At 33.7% G+C, this 17,178-nt stretch overlaps 1 protein-coding gene across 1 annotated transcript; it reads right to left on the bottom strand.

The window, feature by feature from the left end:
• Positions 1-1,984: 1,984 nt before the first annotated feature.
• Positions 1,985-15,862, bottom strand: LOC111428443 (uncharacterized). The gene is made up of 6 exons (XM_023063950.2): positions 15,639-15,862; positions 8,675-8,889; positions 8,467-8,599; positions 8,277-8,410; positions 2,202-2,400; positions 1,985-2,153 (listed from the first exon to the last, which is right to left on the bottom strand). The coding sequence occupies exons 1-6, from the start codon at positions 15,694-15,696 to the stop codon at positions 2,065-2,067; spliced, it is 828 nt and encodes a 275-aa protein (XP_022919718.1). The 5' UTR covers positions 15,697-15,862; the 3' UTR covers positions 1,985-2,064.
• Positions 15,863-17,178: the final 1,316 nt, after the last annotated feature.

The raw sequence follows: 17,178 nt of genomic DNA, 5'->3' as shown, positions 1-17,178 counted from the left end.
CGAATAACCCATACGTTCTGCTTTAAAAATGATTATTAATCAACACTATTCAAAAAAATAAATAAAAATGTAATGTACTTGTATCTCCGAATACGTTATGATGAGTTTTTCAGACACTCTAAGATTGTTTTCTGGTAGAAAAATGAATTTAAAATTGATAATAAAGAATAACATTTTATCGTATTCGCTTTCATTCTTTAGATATTCCCCTTTAAATTGTGCCATTTTGGCATTTTTTACAAAAATTAATACTTGGAGGTAAATATCTTAAGAACCAAGGTTGATATGAAAAAATTTTTTTTTTTTCGATTTAAAATCCAAAAAGATTTATAATAACCGAAAATTGTGAATAAAAATGCTAAAATTTCTGGAATTCCACTTTACCTAAATAATATTTAATTTCGTATTAATTTCTTACAAAGTAGGTCACGTAGTATTTGAAAATCTTCTGAATTTCTACCCCAATTTAATTCGAAACCACAAAACTTTGCGAATTTCTTGGTATGCAAAGCAGTTTGTATGTTGATCAGAGTCGGTTTCTTCATGCAAAAACAAAAGGAAAGTTATTCCAGGAAATTCGTTCTTCTCTAGATATTCCCAACGAGAGTTATTGGGGAATTTATATAGAGAGTGAATTCCAGATTGAATTCGTATGGGAGTTTGTTTTTCTTTCTCGTCGTCGTCAGCTCGATGCGAATATTATTTACATGGATATCCCCTTCAAGTACTGCATATTTAGGATGACAATAAAGTTATAAAAAAGATTTTCTATTTGATCAATAAGAAGTTGGCTAAGCCGGGTTTAGTTTGAAAAAGAGAAAGTTCTTAACTAGAAAAGGATAAAAAAATAAAGAGGTTTCTTGATGATTGAAGTTGGAATTCGCCGTCGTCGTCTTGGGATTATCCGCAGGATTTATTGGGAACCGCGAAAACAAATGTCTTCCCCTGCTTATGATTTCGAATTCGTCCAAAATGCGACGCGGCAGAAACGAAATTATAATTTACCCCGAGAATATGGCCATCATTTTCGAAACTGAAACCACTTTTCTTAATTAAACTTACAAGCCGAGAGGAGAGGAAGAACCGGGGCGTAATTTGTTCGCCGTTTCGCATTGTGAAAAATCGATTTGCGTTCGCCATCTCTTTTCGTCTGGTGTGGCGTGTGCCGTCTTTTGAGAACCGCAATCCGGAAAAATCTTTTCCAATCTCAGGATGCAATTAGGCGAGATGCTGTTCCGTTCAATTTTTCTATATACACTCGGGGAACCAGAGTGAAACGATGAGAGAGAATTCGGGTTAGTCTAATTGGATTATGAAATTTCCATTTCCAACGGCGCTCAGATTCAACTACAGATCCATTTTGAAGAACTAACTGAAAGCTCTTCATAAATTATTTACACTTAACGAATTTAATCATTTACAGAGCGCAAAAATTCCTGTACTCGTTCAAATTTAAGTATGCAATATCACCAAGCTATTTATCACTACAGGAAATATACGTCGCGTATCCCTTCAAAGCGTATGTCATGTTCAAAAACAGTGTTCGAAATTTCACGTTTAATTTTGCGAGTTGAGTCGACCAAAATCTATGTCCGGAGGTTTTTGTTGCGGAGCGAATAAATTTTTCGCTTTGGACAAGCGCTTTTTAATCAACTTCTAGTTAATATTTTTTGTTCATCGCAATATATTAACCGCTTCGGGGGTTAAGGGTAAAAATAAAAGATCCTGACATGAAAATTAAACATTTATTTGTCCGAAAGTGCACTAAATGTAGTACATAATTGGCTAAAAGTACCGTTCTAAATACGGTTTTTTTTATTTTTTCAAAACCTATAAATATAAAACAGACTAAAAACATCGTTTATTTTTTTATTTTGACTAGTCGTATAGTCTCTGGTATTTTTTTACATCACAATTATTATTAATTATTTCGCTTTATAATCGTATAATACAAACTTACATACTTCTCCATTTTATAATTTTTTGATTACTTATATTTAACATTACCCTCTAATATAAAAGAAACAATAACGAAAAATTAATTTTTTTTTGGCAACACTTCACTTATCTGAATATTAGGGCTAACAACACAATTATCGATACAAAAGTCTTTGGCGAGAAAAACGCTACAGAAGAGTTGTGCGGAAATGTAACTGAAAAATTTTAATTAATATTGGCCGATAAAACTTGAAATGACTTACCTCTCTCCGGAATAGGATCTTTTGTATTGTCGAGCCTCATTTCCGTATGGGTTTGGTAAATATCTGAAATCGCGGCTACGCATCTAAGAACTAAACGACCTTCTAAAAAATGGGATGGAAACAGAGGCAGCTGAAGCGAAATCTCACTCCAAAAGAGATCATCTACTGGGTATTTTCTAGTTTCACATTTTTCACACACCTGAAACAATTAATCATAAATAAATTGAGTTAAATTAGTCAAAAATATTGAATATTCAAAATCAAAAATATTTTTGAGACTTCAAGTATTATTGTGGTTTTGAATCCTATCGATTTTTTTAAAATATTCTGGAATAAAGCAATGTTCGATATTTTATATAATTTCTCATAAATTCAATTATAAACATATTAATATCTATATAAATTCTTAAAAAGGATAACTTTGGCTTCAATTCGATATGAAAATTATTTTTGAATCGCCAAGAATACTCTTTCAGTAATTTTTTGAATTATATCGATTTTTTAAACATGCTTGAATAAAGTAGAGTTCCACATTTTATTTAATTTCTCATAAATTCAATTATAAACATATTAATATCTATATAAATTCTTAAAAAGGGTAACTTTGGTTTAAATTTGATATCAAAATCATGTTTGAATCTCGAATAATACCTTTTCAGTAATTTTTAGAACGTTATCATTTTGTTAAATTAAAATTGATAGTTTTAATTTATATTAATTAATAGTTATAATTACAATATTGAATGAGTTTAAATTTGTTTATGATTTAAAAATTTATTGTACAGTGTACTAAAACAGCCATAACAAAATCTACATCGAAATAAATTAAATAGAAAATATTATTATTTAATTTACGTGTTAGTAGTATTCGCCGATCATCGAAAAGTATTGAAAACGGCTGGAAATAAATATTATCCCACGTTCATTTTTATTGCAGCTATTTTAAATAGCAAATCCGGGGGATTACCGGTGATAAAATATACACAGCCCCACCAACCCTCGGTCGATTAAGGAGAAAAACGGGAAACAAAATTGACCACCGCATAAATATTCAATATATATTTCAACTATAAAAATATAGAATTTGTCCATGCATAAAAAAACGAAAATTGGAATTGAAATAAAAATGAATCAGTTATTTTTCCTTTTTATAGTTAATAAAATTAATTGAGATAGGTTAAGTTAATAAAACATCAAAGATCAAAATGAAATATTTGTGTCATGAACGAAAAAAGTTTTGTGTAATTTTTCAATTTAAATTTTGGAGAGATTGTTTTAATTTTAGTTGAGTTTTCGAATGTTCATGGATATCGACATCGAGAGTGATGCGGTTCGTTTACAATTTGAAGAGTAATTGATAGAAAGAGATGGAAATCGAAGTTTCGATAGAGAATGGAAATATGTAGCAGGTGTTTTTTATTGTAGCTTTAGAATGTCATGATTTGTTAGTGACGCGGATTGTTTGTTTATATTTCGATTTTCTGGGATCCATTTCAGTTTGTTGATTAACATTTTGGATAGCTATGGATTTTTTTTGTTAAAGGAGATTATTTAATGTGTTCGCCAACTAAAACTAGTGGATTAATCAAAACACTTTATTCCTGTAATTTATGAATGATTTATTTAATAAATTACTAATATTATTTGCGTTTACCCGCACACATGTGGTAAATATTTAATTTTAATTAAATGTTTTACCCCCTTTTAATCTCGTTATGATATTTTAGAGTACGTATCCGATAAATTAAATTAATGAGAGCGCTCCGCAAATTATGATTTCAATAAACGAATATTTTAATAAATTAAATTCAAAACATTTCGAAAGCTTTCGGAATATTCTCTATCTCTATATAATATATAAAGGTAGTGGTCAAAATCCCAATTAAACCGAACTTTTAAAATTTTTTCTATTTGTAATCATCCGCTAATACTTCCATTTATGTTAATTAGGGCAACATTTTAATAACCACAGGACACAACGTTGCCATTATGCTGCCAGTTCATCGCATCATCACATTAATCACAATGTGAGAGACAACTCGCGTTTCATGGGGTGAGAGATGACAGCGAAATTGTAAATTATGCAACATCCTTCGCTGTCAAAACCAAAATTGACTTGCGTTCAATGTGAAAACGTTTACCAATCGTCACTCTCCCTTACTCACACACACACAATCAGATTATAACGTGGCATAATCTTGACATATGGCTTATTTTGCATTTATGACCACTACAAATTTCAAATAGATCTTTAATTTAATACTGGGTATAGAAGTGAAATTAGATTAAGTTAAGCGAGCTTATTGCTTTGAGGAAATTTAACGGTTGTCTGCCCTTTTGACCTACAGCACACCACTAGAATCCGTCATTTATTGCTCACTTGGACCCGTTCCGTATGGGTTTGTTGCTCGAACATTACACCAGAAACGGTGGTGGTGTTGTCGATGGGGTGGCCGAGCTGATTCAGTGTTAATTGCCCGAGCAGGTTTTCAACGGGCCCTGTAATCACCGCGACTGGTCACGGTCGATAGCAACTCGGTTTAATCTGGAAATCCTTTTACCCACCTGTCAATAAAGACCGTTCAGCTTTTGGATTATGTATTAGGGCCCATTTCAGGCGAACCGGTCAGCTTTTATTTGGCGCGCTGCGTTCAGCTCGATTTATAACCGAGATTTATTGGCCGGCAGTCAATTAGACGTGACAGCTTTGCTCGATCTCGGGGCGACAACGGTGTAAAACTAACTTGCACCCAGTCTCACTCGATTCGTATTGATGTGTATTGGAAATCCTATTAATTAGATTTATAAAGTTAACATAACTTTCAACTTGAAGTGCATCGGATATTAGACACCACCATTGTTCCTTGCTAATTAGAAATTTATACCTAAACATCATCATTACTGAAATTCTAATCTTGTTTGAAAACTTTGTCAAAAATTCTAAAAATTATAACATATAATATTCCATTTTTATCTTTTATTATTCATTAAAAAGCTTCGCTATTGATAAATATTTAAAGAAGCGCATCGAATGAACCACCAACATGGAGATTGTATAAATTAACGTTTAAATGCAGATTCGTCGCAAATGTAGCGATGAAAGCTTTTCAGCCGACCGACGTCCGTTCGTTCGTTCGCGGTCTGTGAAAATTCCTGTAATAAAATGAAACCGTCAGGACTCGCCCAGGAGATTTCTCGCGGAAAAATGCAAATCTAACCTCAGCTAGGAAAACCACCCAGCTTAAAATAAAAAAAAACAGGCGAGTTTAGTTCGGTTTAAAATTAAACGTTTTTCGGTATTTACTCGTTACGACGTGTAAAATCGGATGTTGTGGATTCCTAATTTAAGTTTTTTAAAATTAATTCGATAACGAAAATTGCAACCCCTAATTTCCTTATTATGCGTGTCGACGTGCGATTTAAATAAAGATTTATGGTCGTTTTGATTACTAGTCATCTCCTACTCACACCTCAGTTCGATTTTGAATTGATTACCGTGTAGACAGGCTCAGAGGGGAGACTCTCTTATACCCTCGAAGAATATTAATAGTCGACAGGGATCATTTTTGAAACGTCCGAACGAGCGCGCCCCGAGCATAAATTCATACCCGCCTCGAGTACCGGAGAAACCCTAAGAAAAAGGTGGCAGCGCTGGCAAAAGACGGCGGATATAAATAAGTGGGGCAAAGGGTGCACTCTCGGGGGTTACCATCGGATGAAAATTTAAGTGAGTTGATGTATTGGTCGACGAGCTTGGGCGATATGCTTAAAGGAGATTGAAACTGAGTGTGCGTTTTGAGGTTTTTATCGATCAAATCCTTCTGTCTCTAAAATATTAAAAAAATATGAAAAATAGGAATTCTTGGCAATCCATACCATTATCCCCGGAAATATGTTTCTATTGTGTTGAAAGTATCGGGGCACAATAGGGGTAGAAAATACTTGAAAATATGCTGAAGCTGTCGTCGTTAACGCCGTTCCGTGCATAGCAAGTGTCCGACGAGGTCTGCTTTCAAAGTGCGGGCAAGCTCTTATATGCAGAAATGCCACAGAGTCGACGCCTAACAATAATGCAAGTGGTTCTGTCTCGTTAATGCACAGTGTCGACGAGCGAGGCGCCATAAGCCGACAATTGGACTACGCTAGATCGGTAATAGGGTTATTTGGCTTTGGGGGTTGGGGTAAAATGGCTTAGGTAACAATTGACCCCTTTAATAAAGCGCTTATTTAACTACCAATTTGTAACTTTAACCACATTGTTACAAATTGAATATAAACGTCAAATTAGTAAATTTGTAAAAAAACATTGTTGATATAGTAGAAACCACGAGAGGTGGCAGTGAATCATCGTTTTTCGCTCTTACAAATGCCATACGTAGGCAATTAAAATTCACAAACCGCTAGAAAGTAATGTGTGTTAAAAATAGATAGCATTTGTTTAATATGTCTGCTGTAAAATTCAAACAACCACGTCGAAAAGGTAAGTCTGTTCTTCTAAAGGATGTACCTACCGTAATCCTACCCTCAAATCGAAACGTCTTGTGAGCGTTGTCGTGAATCTGTTAGTGTTTTCACAAGCCGAAAATGTTTTCTCTATTATTGACTTTTTAAATAATCATTTTTGAACAACCATACATAATTATATCTTTCTTGTTTGTTTCATTATATAAATAAATGTTCCATCTTATGGCGTAATTTTATTCCCCTATCTTTGATAATGTTTGACATATACCCTCCAATACTAACATAACCTACATTTAAATGTATGTGGTGAAATAATCTAAAAAAAGTCCATATCTTGATTCATACCATTTTTAAGCGATGACTCACTGCCAGCTCTCGTGGTTTCTACTATATATTCATTTCTGACTCTATACGGGGTTGTTATGGTTTAACTAAAATTTAAATAATAATATTCAAACCATTTTTTTAAATTGAATTTTACCATAATAAAATGGATACATTTCTTTATAAATCCTGAAACTTATCCTGAAATGTATTTTAATGAATTTTTTATTTTCTTAAAATGTTACAGCAATTGATTCCTTTACAAAATCGTTTCTCTTTTATGATGTGTAAACTGAATCGAAGGGGAGAACGTCCGTTTTGACCTTTTCCACCCTCTAAAACTAAAATTCATTCCAGCCTATATGCCTTCTATTGTACGTAATAACCGTTTCAAATCAACGATTCGAAGCAAACCATTTTTTCTATTTTGAAATCAAACCGAAAATTGAATAGAAACAGTTTAAAAAAGACTCAAACGATTTTTGTCGATTCTGAACACGAACGTTCCCGTTATTTTTCCACCCAGTTTTTTTTAAGTTTTCGAAACGAGATCGAACTCGTTCATCATCTTTGGAAGACGGGGACGAACCCCGATATTCATCTTTAATTATGACTTGTTTATTCCACTCTCGGAGTTTGTGCTGCAACTTGTTCCGTTTCCCACTCCCCCTTTAGTAGTACCTCGCTAAACCCCCCGGATGTAATCTAGTCGATTTGGGGCGAATTTGCTCGTAAAAACGGGGGCAAATTTCCAACGGTCGTTACGGCAAAATTCGGTGATTTATGGTTTTTCGTTTTTTTTATTATTTTTCCCTTTTTTATTTTACCGATACTAATAACTAAACAGGTTACGAGTTTTATCCCCTTTTTAACAAACTTCAATTTATAACAATTTGTTTAAGATTACAAATTACCCAAATTGATAAATATTAATGAATAAATACTTTATATTTAAAAGACAATTGGGGGGATATCGTGTTGGCCAGCAGGCGTCAACTTTCGCACAGTCATTTGAATACCTAATTTATGGTAGCCATAATTTTTCGCGAGCGACTCAATTACGCCTCCGTGCTTCACGTTTATAATCTTGCCGGCGATAAATTTCAATTTTTATCCACAGGTTGGCCGGCCGTTTCCTCTTTGACGATAAGTGGCCCATAAATCTCGACCGCCACCCGTTGTAAGAAAACCCCAAAAATTCCATCCACCCCAAAACCCCAAAAACGAGTTATTCTTTGCTGCGTTTCTCTGATTTCATTTCAAAAAAATATCTTGAGGGTTACTTACCACAAGGTTGTTCATCAAAAAACTGAGAATCACTGCTGGCCTTGCTGGGGAGGATGAACAATTTACTTTTAAAACATCCCCAACGACATAAAAACTTTTATCCGTTGTTAAACTTGGGGGATGTTCTGGTAAAACTGTAATTAAAAGTTAATGTAAATTTTAATTTGAAACAATTATTACATGAACTTACCAACGACAGTCATATTAGTATCCGCTGTCACTGTCAGTATTGGAGTTTCCGTGGTGACCTCGCAGCTGAACTTTCCGGATAACTGGAAGTCGACGTTCCTCAGAACCACCTGGTGTTCGTTCGACAGGTCGAGCTGCAATTTCACGTTTTAGAGGCGTATAGAACGCCTTTGGCGCGACACAGCTTCGGTTATTTGCCATGTACTCACGTCTATGTCCACGTTGACACCCCTGAAGGGGAACGTCTTTGTGCTGGGGTGTTCGCTAGGAGTGTACCGATAGAACTCGTGTTGCCCTCTGTACCACTTTACCGTGTACAGTTGCGATTCACCCAAATCGTATGAACAGCTCAATGTCGAATATCCGCCACGTTGGACGACTTTTGGTTCGATATCCAAGATTACATTCCGTAACGATATCGATTCTGAAAATAATAAAAATGTTATGTATAAGAGATAATAATGTATGACAAGTTATTACACTTTACGACATTAAAGCATTAACCAGTAAAACAAAAAATTTTTAAATTAAAAACATTCGACATAAAAATCTTTGTGATTTCTTACTATTTCTCCAATTCTTGTTATAGCAACATATGAAACCACCTGTTGCTTTTACAGGAAAACTCGGTCTTTTGACAGTTTTGCGGTCGAGTTTTCAGTTTCCATGAGGTTTTTTCGGTTCGTTCAAATTTAATCTACAGCGTTTTTTTTTTTTTCGTTTCGTTTTCAACTCCCCAATTGGATAACTTCTTTATCGAGCTAACGAAATACGGCTTTTAGCCGTCTTCCGCATTCTCTTCACTTCTCGTTGCCGTTCGCGAAACAAAACGAGAACATATAGCGAATGGATAAATTGAATTTTCACGTACGCCTTTAGTACCATTTGTAAGAAATTCACCTTCTTTAACCATTTTTAACCAATAATATATTTAAATTGGCTATGAGAAGGATGCATGACCAATTTGGCATATCGAGGATTTAAAGACTGAAAATATATTTATGGAAGTTTGCCATTTTTTTTCTAAAAATATTCTTTATCTAACCCAATCTGATACACAGTAAATTTTATTTAAGATACAATTTTGCATGTCAATAGGTATAATTTGATATTACAGTAAAATCTCGATATAGCGGATCAATCCGGAGAACGCAGACCGTTAAGCTCAATAAAAATATACAACAATGTAGCGCTAAATAACAAATAAAACTAGACTAAACACTAGAACTAGAAACATTCCGTTTAGCCGTGCCTCTCTTAAGACTGGTAGGTAGTAGATAGCACTTGTTAGCATAAAATATTGCTAACAAGCGCTTGTTGCATATTTTTATTGCACTACAACTAGAACTAACACTAGACCTAGAACTAGAATCATTCGGGTTTAGCCGTCTTAAGAGACGTGCGGCTAAATCCGAATGTTTCTAGTTCTCGGTCTAGTGTTAGTTCTAGTTTTACACTAGCAATATCACTAGAACTAACACAAGACCTAGAACTAGCATCATTTGGGTTTAACCGTCTTGAAAGACGTGCGGCTAAATCCGAATGGTTCTAGTTCTCGGTCTAGTGTTAGTTCTAGTTCTACACTAGCAACTTTTTAATGAATAAGTCCGGTGTTAAAAATCACTGTTAGCATTTCAGACATAAATTTTTAAATTCAATTGAAATTTCTGGTAATTTGTGACTTAGTTCACATAAATATTTTTTGAAACCAAATTAATCAAGAATCATCAGATTTCTATCAAAAATATATATATCTGATGTATTAGACATAAAAATTTTATTTCTGTCGTCAAAGTGAATACAAAAAAATCTGTCTGAAATCGATATTAAATACGTGACAAGTTAATTGGTGCCGTTATCCGTTTTTGGCTGGTAGGTTGACAGGTCAATTATTGAAAATACTTTTCCAGCTGTCCGGAGCGACTCCGAAAAAGGGAAAGTGATTTCTGAAACGACGAAAGAAGAGAAAAGGGGGAAAACGTAAAAGAAGCCAAAATGAAGCTAGAGGTTCGCTCTTTTATAGTTAAGCCTCTCCCCATTCTCTGCTTCTTTCTTTTTCTTTTTGAGATTTTTTCCGCTTAAAATCCGTTTCTTTTGTGGGTTTATAATGTGAATGTCAAAAAAAATTTTAAGGTTTATATTTTGTATTTTGATATTTATAAATTTCAGATAAATTTATTATTTAATATTCGCTTATTATTGGATCAAATTTATGGTAAAATAGAAATACACAAACTGCTATTGTTGTTATATTAAATTGTTGTTTCATAATTTAATTGATTAATGAAATATTTAGACTAATTGCATGTTAAACAAGTGAAATCCATACAATTTTGAATATTAATTAAATTATTTAATGAAGTCGATTGTTTGGTATCAATTAAATATTAAAGGTCCCTTAATTATTTTATAATAATCTTTTCATATTAACGGTATTATATTTTATGTTCATTAAAGCTTAAAACTTCATAACATGATTAATTAGTTCATTAGTTCGTTAAAGAACATAACTTATTTCCCAGTATTTTCTAACTTTATAAAGCAATAAGGTATCTTAAAGTAAGGAAACTTTATTCATTCACAAATAATGTTTTAATTAAGACAACAATAAATTTGTTATGTTTATCTTTAAACTGAAAATAATTGTTGTAATAAATTGTTGTTGTCATTTCCACGGAGTAGAAAACAGCATCATATCAATTTAGAGGGGTTAAAGTGGGATATCGAAATACGAGAATATAAAAGGAGAAAAACTTCTGACCACACCACAAGAGCTTTTCCATTTCTCGAGCTTTCTCCGCTATCGCGTACTTTTTCGCGCACTTCTTCGAATATATGTGACCCATATCTATAACTATCCTTCTCGTTTCCTGCGGCGATCGTATCCTTATAATTTTCGCTTAGACGTGATCCGAACCGGGGAAGATGAATTATGTATGAAGCTTATTTGCAAACAGGCATAACAATGGAGATTTCAGGCACGAATATATCAATTGGTAGGCGTCGAAAATATGCCCTCTCTGTATTGAGTCCGGGAGCGAACCTCCGGAAAAGAGCACGCTAGGGGAATATCAAAAACGAAATCCCTTTTTCCGTCCATTTTTTTTTACGGCGATAGGCTTGAATATATATTACGAGTTTTATAAAATTTATAAAAATTGAGAGTGTACTTGATTAAAATGTAAATAACTTTAACGTTAGATCGCCTTATTATCGGATTTTTTTGGGGTTAAAAAGAGGTTAAGAAAAATTTCAAAATCCCCCTTGGTTTTGAATTTATAATTCGCTATAAATATTAATTTTTTTAAGAAGGGGGTGGTTAACTTGTTTGTGACTTTTTTTTAAAAACTTCATTAAATTTTATATTTTTAACGTATTGTCGTATCACCCAGACGACATTGATATGATTTTAATAATGATTTAAACATCAAAATAAAGTTTGAAATCTGCTCTTTAATTTGATGTAAAAGTTGTAGTTTAATTCCCATTAATTAATTAGATATGATTTTTTTAAAGTAATATTACCAAAAAATATCCATTTTTAACCCTAAAATTTTAAGTTTTCTTTTTAATTTGATATAAGATTGACTTCTTAGTTCGTATAAATTCATTACTTATATTTTTTTAAATTATTCTATTAGAAAAAAGTGATTTGAGTTTTCTAATTTTTTATCCCAGCTATAACAATTCACGATCCATCTATATTGGTGGTCGTTTTCAGTTTATTTATTCAATGCCGTCGTCGTCGCACAAAGCAAGATGCAAGGAAGGCTTTCCTTGTATCGGTTAACAGCTGGAAACGAGCCGGAGAACCTTCTAGTGAGCTGAAAACTGATATGCCTCGGTGGTTGCACCCAGTAAGTGGGTACTCTGGAAGAGGTAGTAGCTCCCAGAGGCTGCGAGCCCTTGTTTATTGAGACAACAAACGTTACGAGCTCAACAACGAAAGAATTCATAGAATCTATTACAAGACGGGACACAAATTTGTCTCTTTTTTCCCCTACTTCAACTAAATTAATGTTATAAAATTGAACTTTTCTTATTAATTATTTTTGAATTTATAGAATATTTCCGGTCATTACTTGGTTTGAAAATATACAAACTAAACGAACATTTGTCGTCGTCAAATATACAAACTCCGGAACCGAAAACAAATAATTCGTGTATAGGGAGACATAAATATTTGAGAAGTGATCATTTTCGAAACATTTCTCGTATTCACTTCTTCTTTTGTGATAAATTTGATATTAAGCAAGAATAAAAGTTATTTTTAGATGGAATTAGAAAAACGTTTATATTTCGTAATCTCGCGAACGTTTTACGACTTCCAATAAAACCCCATAATTATAACTTTTTTCTTATTTTAAGAGTGGTAAACATTTCAATAACGCTCAAACACCTCCAATTCGTGATTTTGAAAGTTTTAAAATAAATGTATTATTAGCGAAAACGAAAGATGAGATTGAAGTTAGTTTCCGGTTGCAATTACATTACGTAGTCCTTCTAATGGTCAATACACTTAATTAATCCAGTTCTCATCTGGCACATTATCGGACTGTCAACTGACTGTTATTAGCACTCTGGCTGAGCAATTACACGATGGGAGAATAGAATTTCATCACTACCTCCCCGACTACTACCCTTTAAAACGGGCTCGGGGTCATTAAAGCTTTCAGGAGCTAGCATAAATTACCAAAGGGCTACCCCACGACTAACAATTAGTCTAAGTGCCGATATTAAATGCACGGTGACGCGTTTGATAAAACTATCGAAGTGCAGTGTTGATTTAGGTAAATGAGTTCAAACAAACTCAATTTGATGTTGATCTTGCCGTGTAATATATTTTTAGATAAATTTAATCGAAATTAAACATAAAATCTGACTCAAATGAACAATTTGATGACGGTTAAAGACAGAAATAAAACGGGAGGCGGAGAAGATATAGTGGGAAACGGCTAAAGTACAAATTATCCAATTACGTCGTTCGACACTTCAAATGGAGTGCATCGTGACAAAGGCGAGTTGAAATTGTCGATCGGGCGTGGTGGTAATTTCGCGACGTTCTCGCCTCCAAAGTCGAGTCGTTTCTCTACAGCTAAATATTTTTCACTTTGCGAACCTTCATTCGAGTGAACACTGAACGCTTTATGTTCGATTCAAAAGTTTTTAACATCAAAGAAATGAGTAACAAAGAATTGGAGGAATTTAAAAAGATTTTAGTGTCATTGAAAAAGTTAATCGTTGGATCACTTAACAAAAAAATAAAATTTTTGCTATTAAATATTAATAGCTGCAAGGAATAGAGATATAACTGTTCGAAAAACTGTTCTTGGACACCAAAGTAATGAAAGCATCTAAAAGCTTCATCACACCACACCAGAAGATGTTTTTTCTTAGTCTTTTCCAAATAACCAGCAGATTTTGCAAAATGAAAAACGACTTGTAAAGGACTACAAGAAGGAGAAGCAACAAATAACAGATGTAATAAGTACTTAATCGTGGTTTCATCTGTATTTCCTTTCATTTAAATGTAACTGAATGAATACTCTGAGAAATTTATCCTGGATATATAGATCCTGGAATGAAGACATCGCAAAGACAAAGCGAGGGAAACAACTCAAGGTAGAAGATACGCAGGATAGAGAGACTTGGAGAAAGGGATTGAGTAGACAACACCTATATATGTATATCTATGTATCTATGTATATCTATATATATATCTATATTCTATATATCGTATAGAACTCAGCCAAACCTGAAAAATATAACTGTACTGGATTCCTTCGCCCCAAACCGAAACGTAGAAATAGCGAATAGTAATTAGTTTATTAATTAATTAATAATTAGTTACTAGGGTTAATTAAGGTTGTTTCAAGTTTCAGAATTATTTCTAAACATTCTGGAATTAATCATGACAGTACCACAGTAAATGCTAAGCCATGACATCTTTTGCACCGAATGTTCGTTTTACTTTCATTTTCGTGATATGGAATAGTCACATTTTAGTTAGATTTTACGATTTCGTGGAGTATTCTGGACGATATTGGGATTTCTGCGTCTGCTATGAGCAGACAGTGTTGGAGATGATTTCGAAGATCAGTTATGCTACATTGAGAGATGATCGGGACGACGAAAATTAATACTAACAAGAAATGGTAACAAGTTGCAACTTAGTAGATGTAAATCTTTTTCATTACGAGTCACAATTAAATAGTATTCGAATAATTAAATTATTAAAACATCAAACCAAATCTCATTCACAAAAAAATTTTTTTCTTACAAATTGTTAAAATTTTTAACAAAATTTTCAGCACTACCGATGAAAACTGAAAGGTTGTCACAAACACGTTCCGATGAATTTCAGTCACGTTTTTTATGTGTTCCTAAAAACATGAAATTTAATTTTATAAAATTAAACAAATAAAAATCTAATCGTAATCAAAGTTGATTATCCTTCATTTGAAAAACAAGTTTTTCGTACCCTGAACGTCTCCTTTGTCTGAAACTCTTTTGAACGGCGCACTTCTAAGAAAATTTGGCGTATTTTTACATCTCGCGACGGTTCGCTTTGATCACGGACGGTTTTATAACGAAAGGGTTAATCAGTATGCCTTTGTTTACTTTGACACCCTTTTTTAACAAAAATTGCTTTAATGAGCATTAAATTTCACCATCTAATTTTTTTATATCATTAAAAATGCACTTTATGGTTTAAAATAAAGTTGTAATGAGAATTTCTGTTAATTTACATTTAATATAAAAATAAAAAAAGACTTAATTACTTTTAAAACATAGATCGTACAAATAATTTACATTTAAATTAGAAATTAAACTTGTTTTTGTAGATTTGATTATCGCGGGAGCACTTAAAACTTTAAAATAAGCAAGATTTAATTTCTTTAACATTTTCCTTGAGATTGCAAAATCTAAATCGGGAATTTATGAGTTAATAAACTTGACTATAGTATTATTGCTTCTGAAATCCTCGGTTGAAAATCCTCACCAATCACAAGGATTATCGGGGAACCGTTCGAGAGAAGATTTAAGTGAACAGCTTTCAACATTCTCCCCCGGGTATAATAAGCTTTACAAACCGCCCCGTAAGTGCGTTAGGCGAGCAGCAAGTGCACCACCGCGAACTTGTTAATGCCCCAGAGTTTTCGCAAAACTTACCTTCGCAAAATAAAAAAAGGACGAAGAGTAAAGGGCTCCAAGCGCCGAAGATCGTCATTCCGCCAAAAAAAATGAAGCGGGGAAGAAAAAAGTTGTACCTCGCCCTACCGAAAATCGTATCCAAACTCAAACTATTTCAACACTGAATAATTACACTTCATTTTAACCTTTTCCACAAATTTTCGCGACGCCGTTAATTTCGCGTTACAATTTCGGATTGTCATAAGAAAAAAAAGTTTTGATGACAACGTAAAAAGTAACTTTCTTGGGGAGAGAGGCTCACCACCGTTTGAACGTTTGAGCGCGAATAGTAAAGCTTCGGAGCGCTGTATTCGGATCGTACACAAAACGAAATGGCGCAAGCGTCGCCGGCGTCCATCCAACCCTATCCCTATATCCTAGGAGAGAGTTACAGTTTTAGATTGCAAAAAAAAGCGTTTTCCGAAAAAAACTCATTGCGACGCCAACGTTAAAATCAGGGGCGCTTTCAATCAAATCGAATCGGAGAATCGCCAATGCAAAACGAATTTATTTACATCAATTACCTAATAGGATCGAGGAAATTGGATTTCGAATCGGACGGTTAACGTTCCATCATTTAAGATTTAATCTATTATTATCTTATTTTAAGCAATCCCATAATAAATCTCTAATTCATTGAATCATTAATGTAAGCGTGTATTTGCGTAGATCTAAAACTATGTTGTGTACGCAATTTATGTGTATAATTGACTGTTTGTTTTCCCTTCAGCACAAACAGAATGTTTTAAGCGAATTCGACATTCTATTTGTTGATTCCATCTGGAAAACGAGGTTGATATGTAAGTTATTAAGCAATAGGAAAGTTAAAATAATGTGATTTACATCTTCTAATTATAATAATTTGTGTTAAAAAAAAAATTCAAAAACCTTGATTGAACTAACTAAAAAGTTATAACAAGGTAGGATTATGTCCAAAGCTCATTTGAAGGATTTAAGGGGTTTTAAAAAACGAAGTAATTAAAAACTCGCTCCGATTAAAACGTAATTAACGAAATTAATAATACCGTAAGATAGAAAAAGAGAGAAAAGCTCTTTTTCTTGTTGAAGAGGGACCGATACAATACGGCTTATGGCTCATCAGAATCTTAACAGTTCAAACGAGACCCTCTATCAGCCGCCTTTGTCTTTTCTGGAACGTTGACGAAGGCGAGGAAACGAGGAGTCGCTAAGTTTTCAGCCACTACCTTAATCCAATAATTAGGGAATACTTGAAGTGTGAATTATAGAGGTAAAACTAGCAGTGGAGCCGAGCATCGCGTCGTCGTCGCATTGTGAACACGGCTAATTGGATTTCTAATTAAAACGTTGCCGCACCGCCTACCGGAGGCCCCGAGTACCCGGTTGCACTACTCTCGTCCATTAATAAAGTTCATTTGTTAAAAGAAACTTTGGAATCGGCGAGACATTACCTTAATTATTCCGTCTTCCCCCTTTTCCATAGCCCCACAAGCCTCCCTTTGTAACAGCAGTGTGACGATTCACAGTAATTTACACTTGA

The sequence above is a fragment of the Onthophagus taurus genome, chromosome 10 (genome assembly GCF_036711975.1).
Source record: "Onthophagus taurus isolate NC chromosome 10, IU_Otau_3.0, whole genome shotgun sequence".
Taxonomy (NCBI): domain Eukaryota; kingdom Metazoa; phylum Arthropoda; class Insecta; order Coleoptera; family Scarabaeidae; genus Onthophagus; species Onthophagus taurus.
The sequence above is the reverse complement of the archived record's forward strand: the minus strand, read 5'-3'. Positions and strand labels throughout refer to the sequence as shown.

What these genes read in the sequence shown, in the direction of transcription:
- LOC111428443 (XM_023063950.2), bottom strand. Translation starts at nt 15,696, where the DNA reads ATGACGATCTTCGGCGCTTGGAGCCCTTTACTCTTCGTCCTTTTTTTA. An exon ending in CCTTTTTTTATTTTGCGAAG is followed by an intron (nt 8,890 to 15,638) that starts GTAAGTTTTGCG and finishes TATTATTTTCAG; the next exon opens with AATCGATATCGTTACGGAAT. An exon ending in TTTTGATGAACAACCTTGTG is followed by an intron (nt 2,401 to 8,276) that starts GTAAGTAACCCT and finishes TAATTGTTTCAG; the next exon opens with GTGTGTGAAAAATGTGAAAC.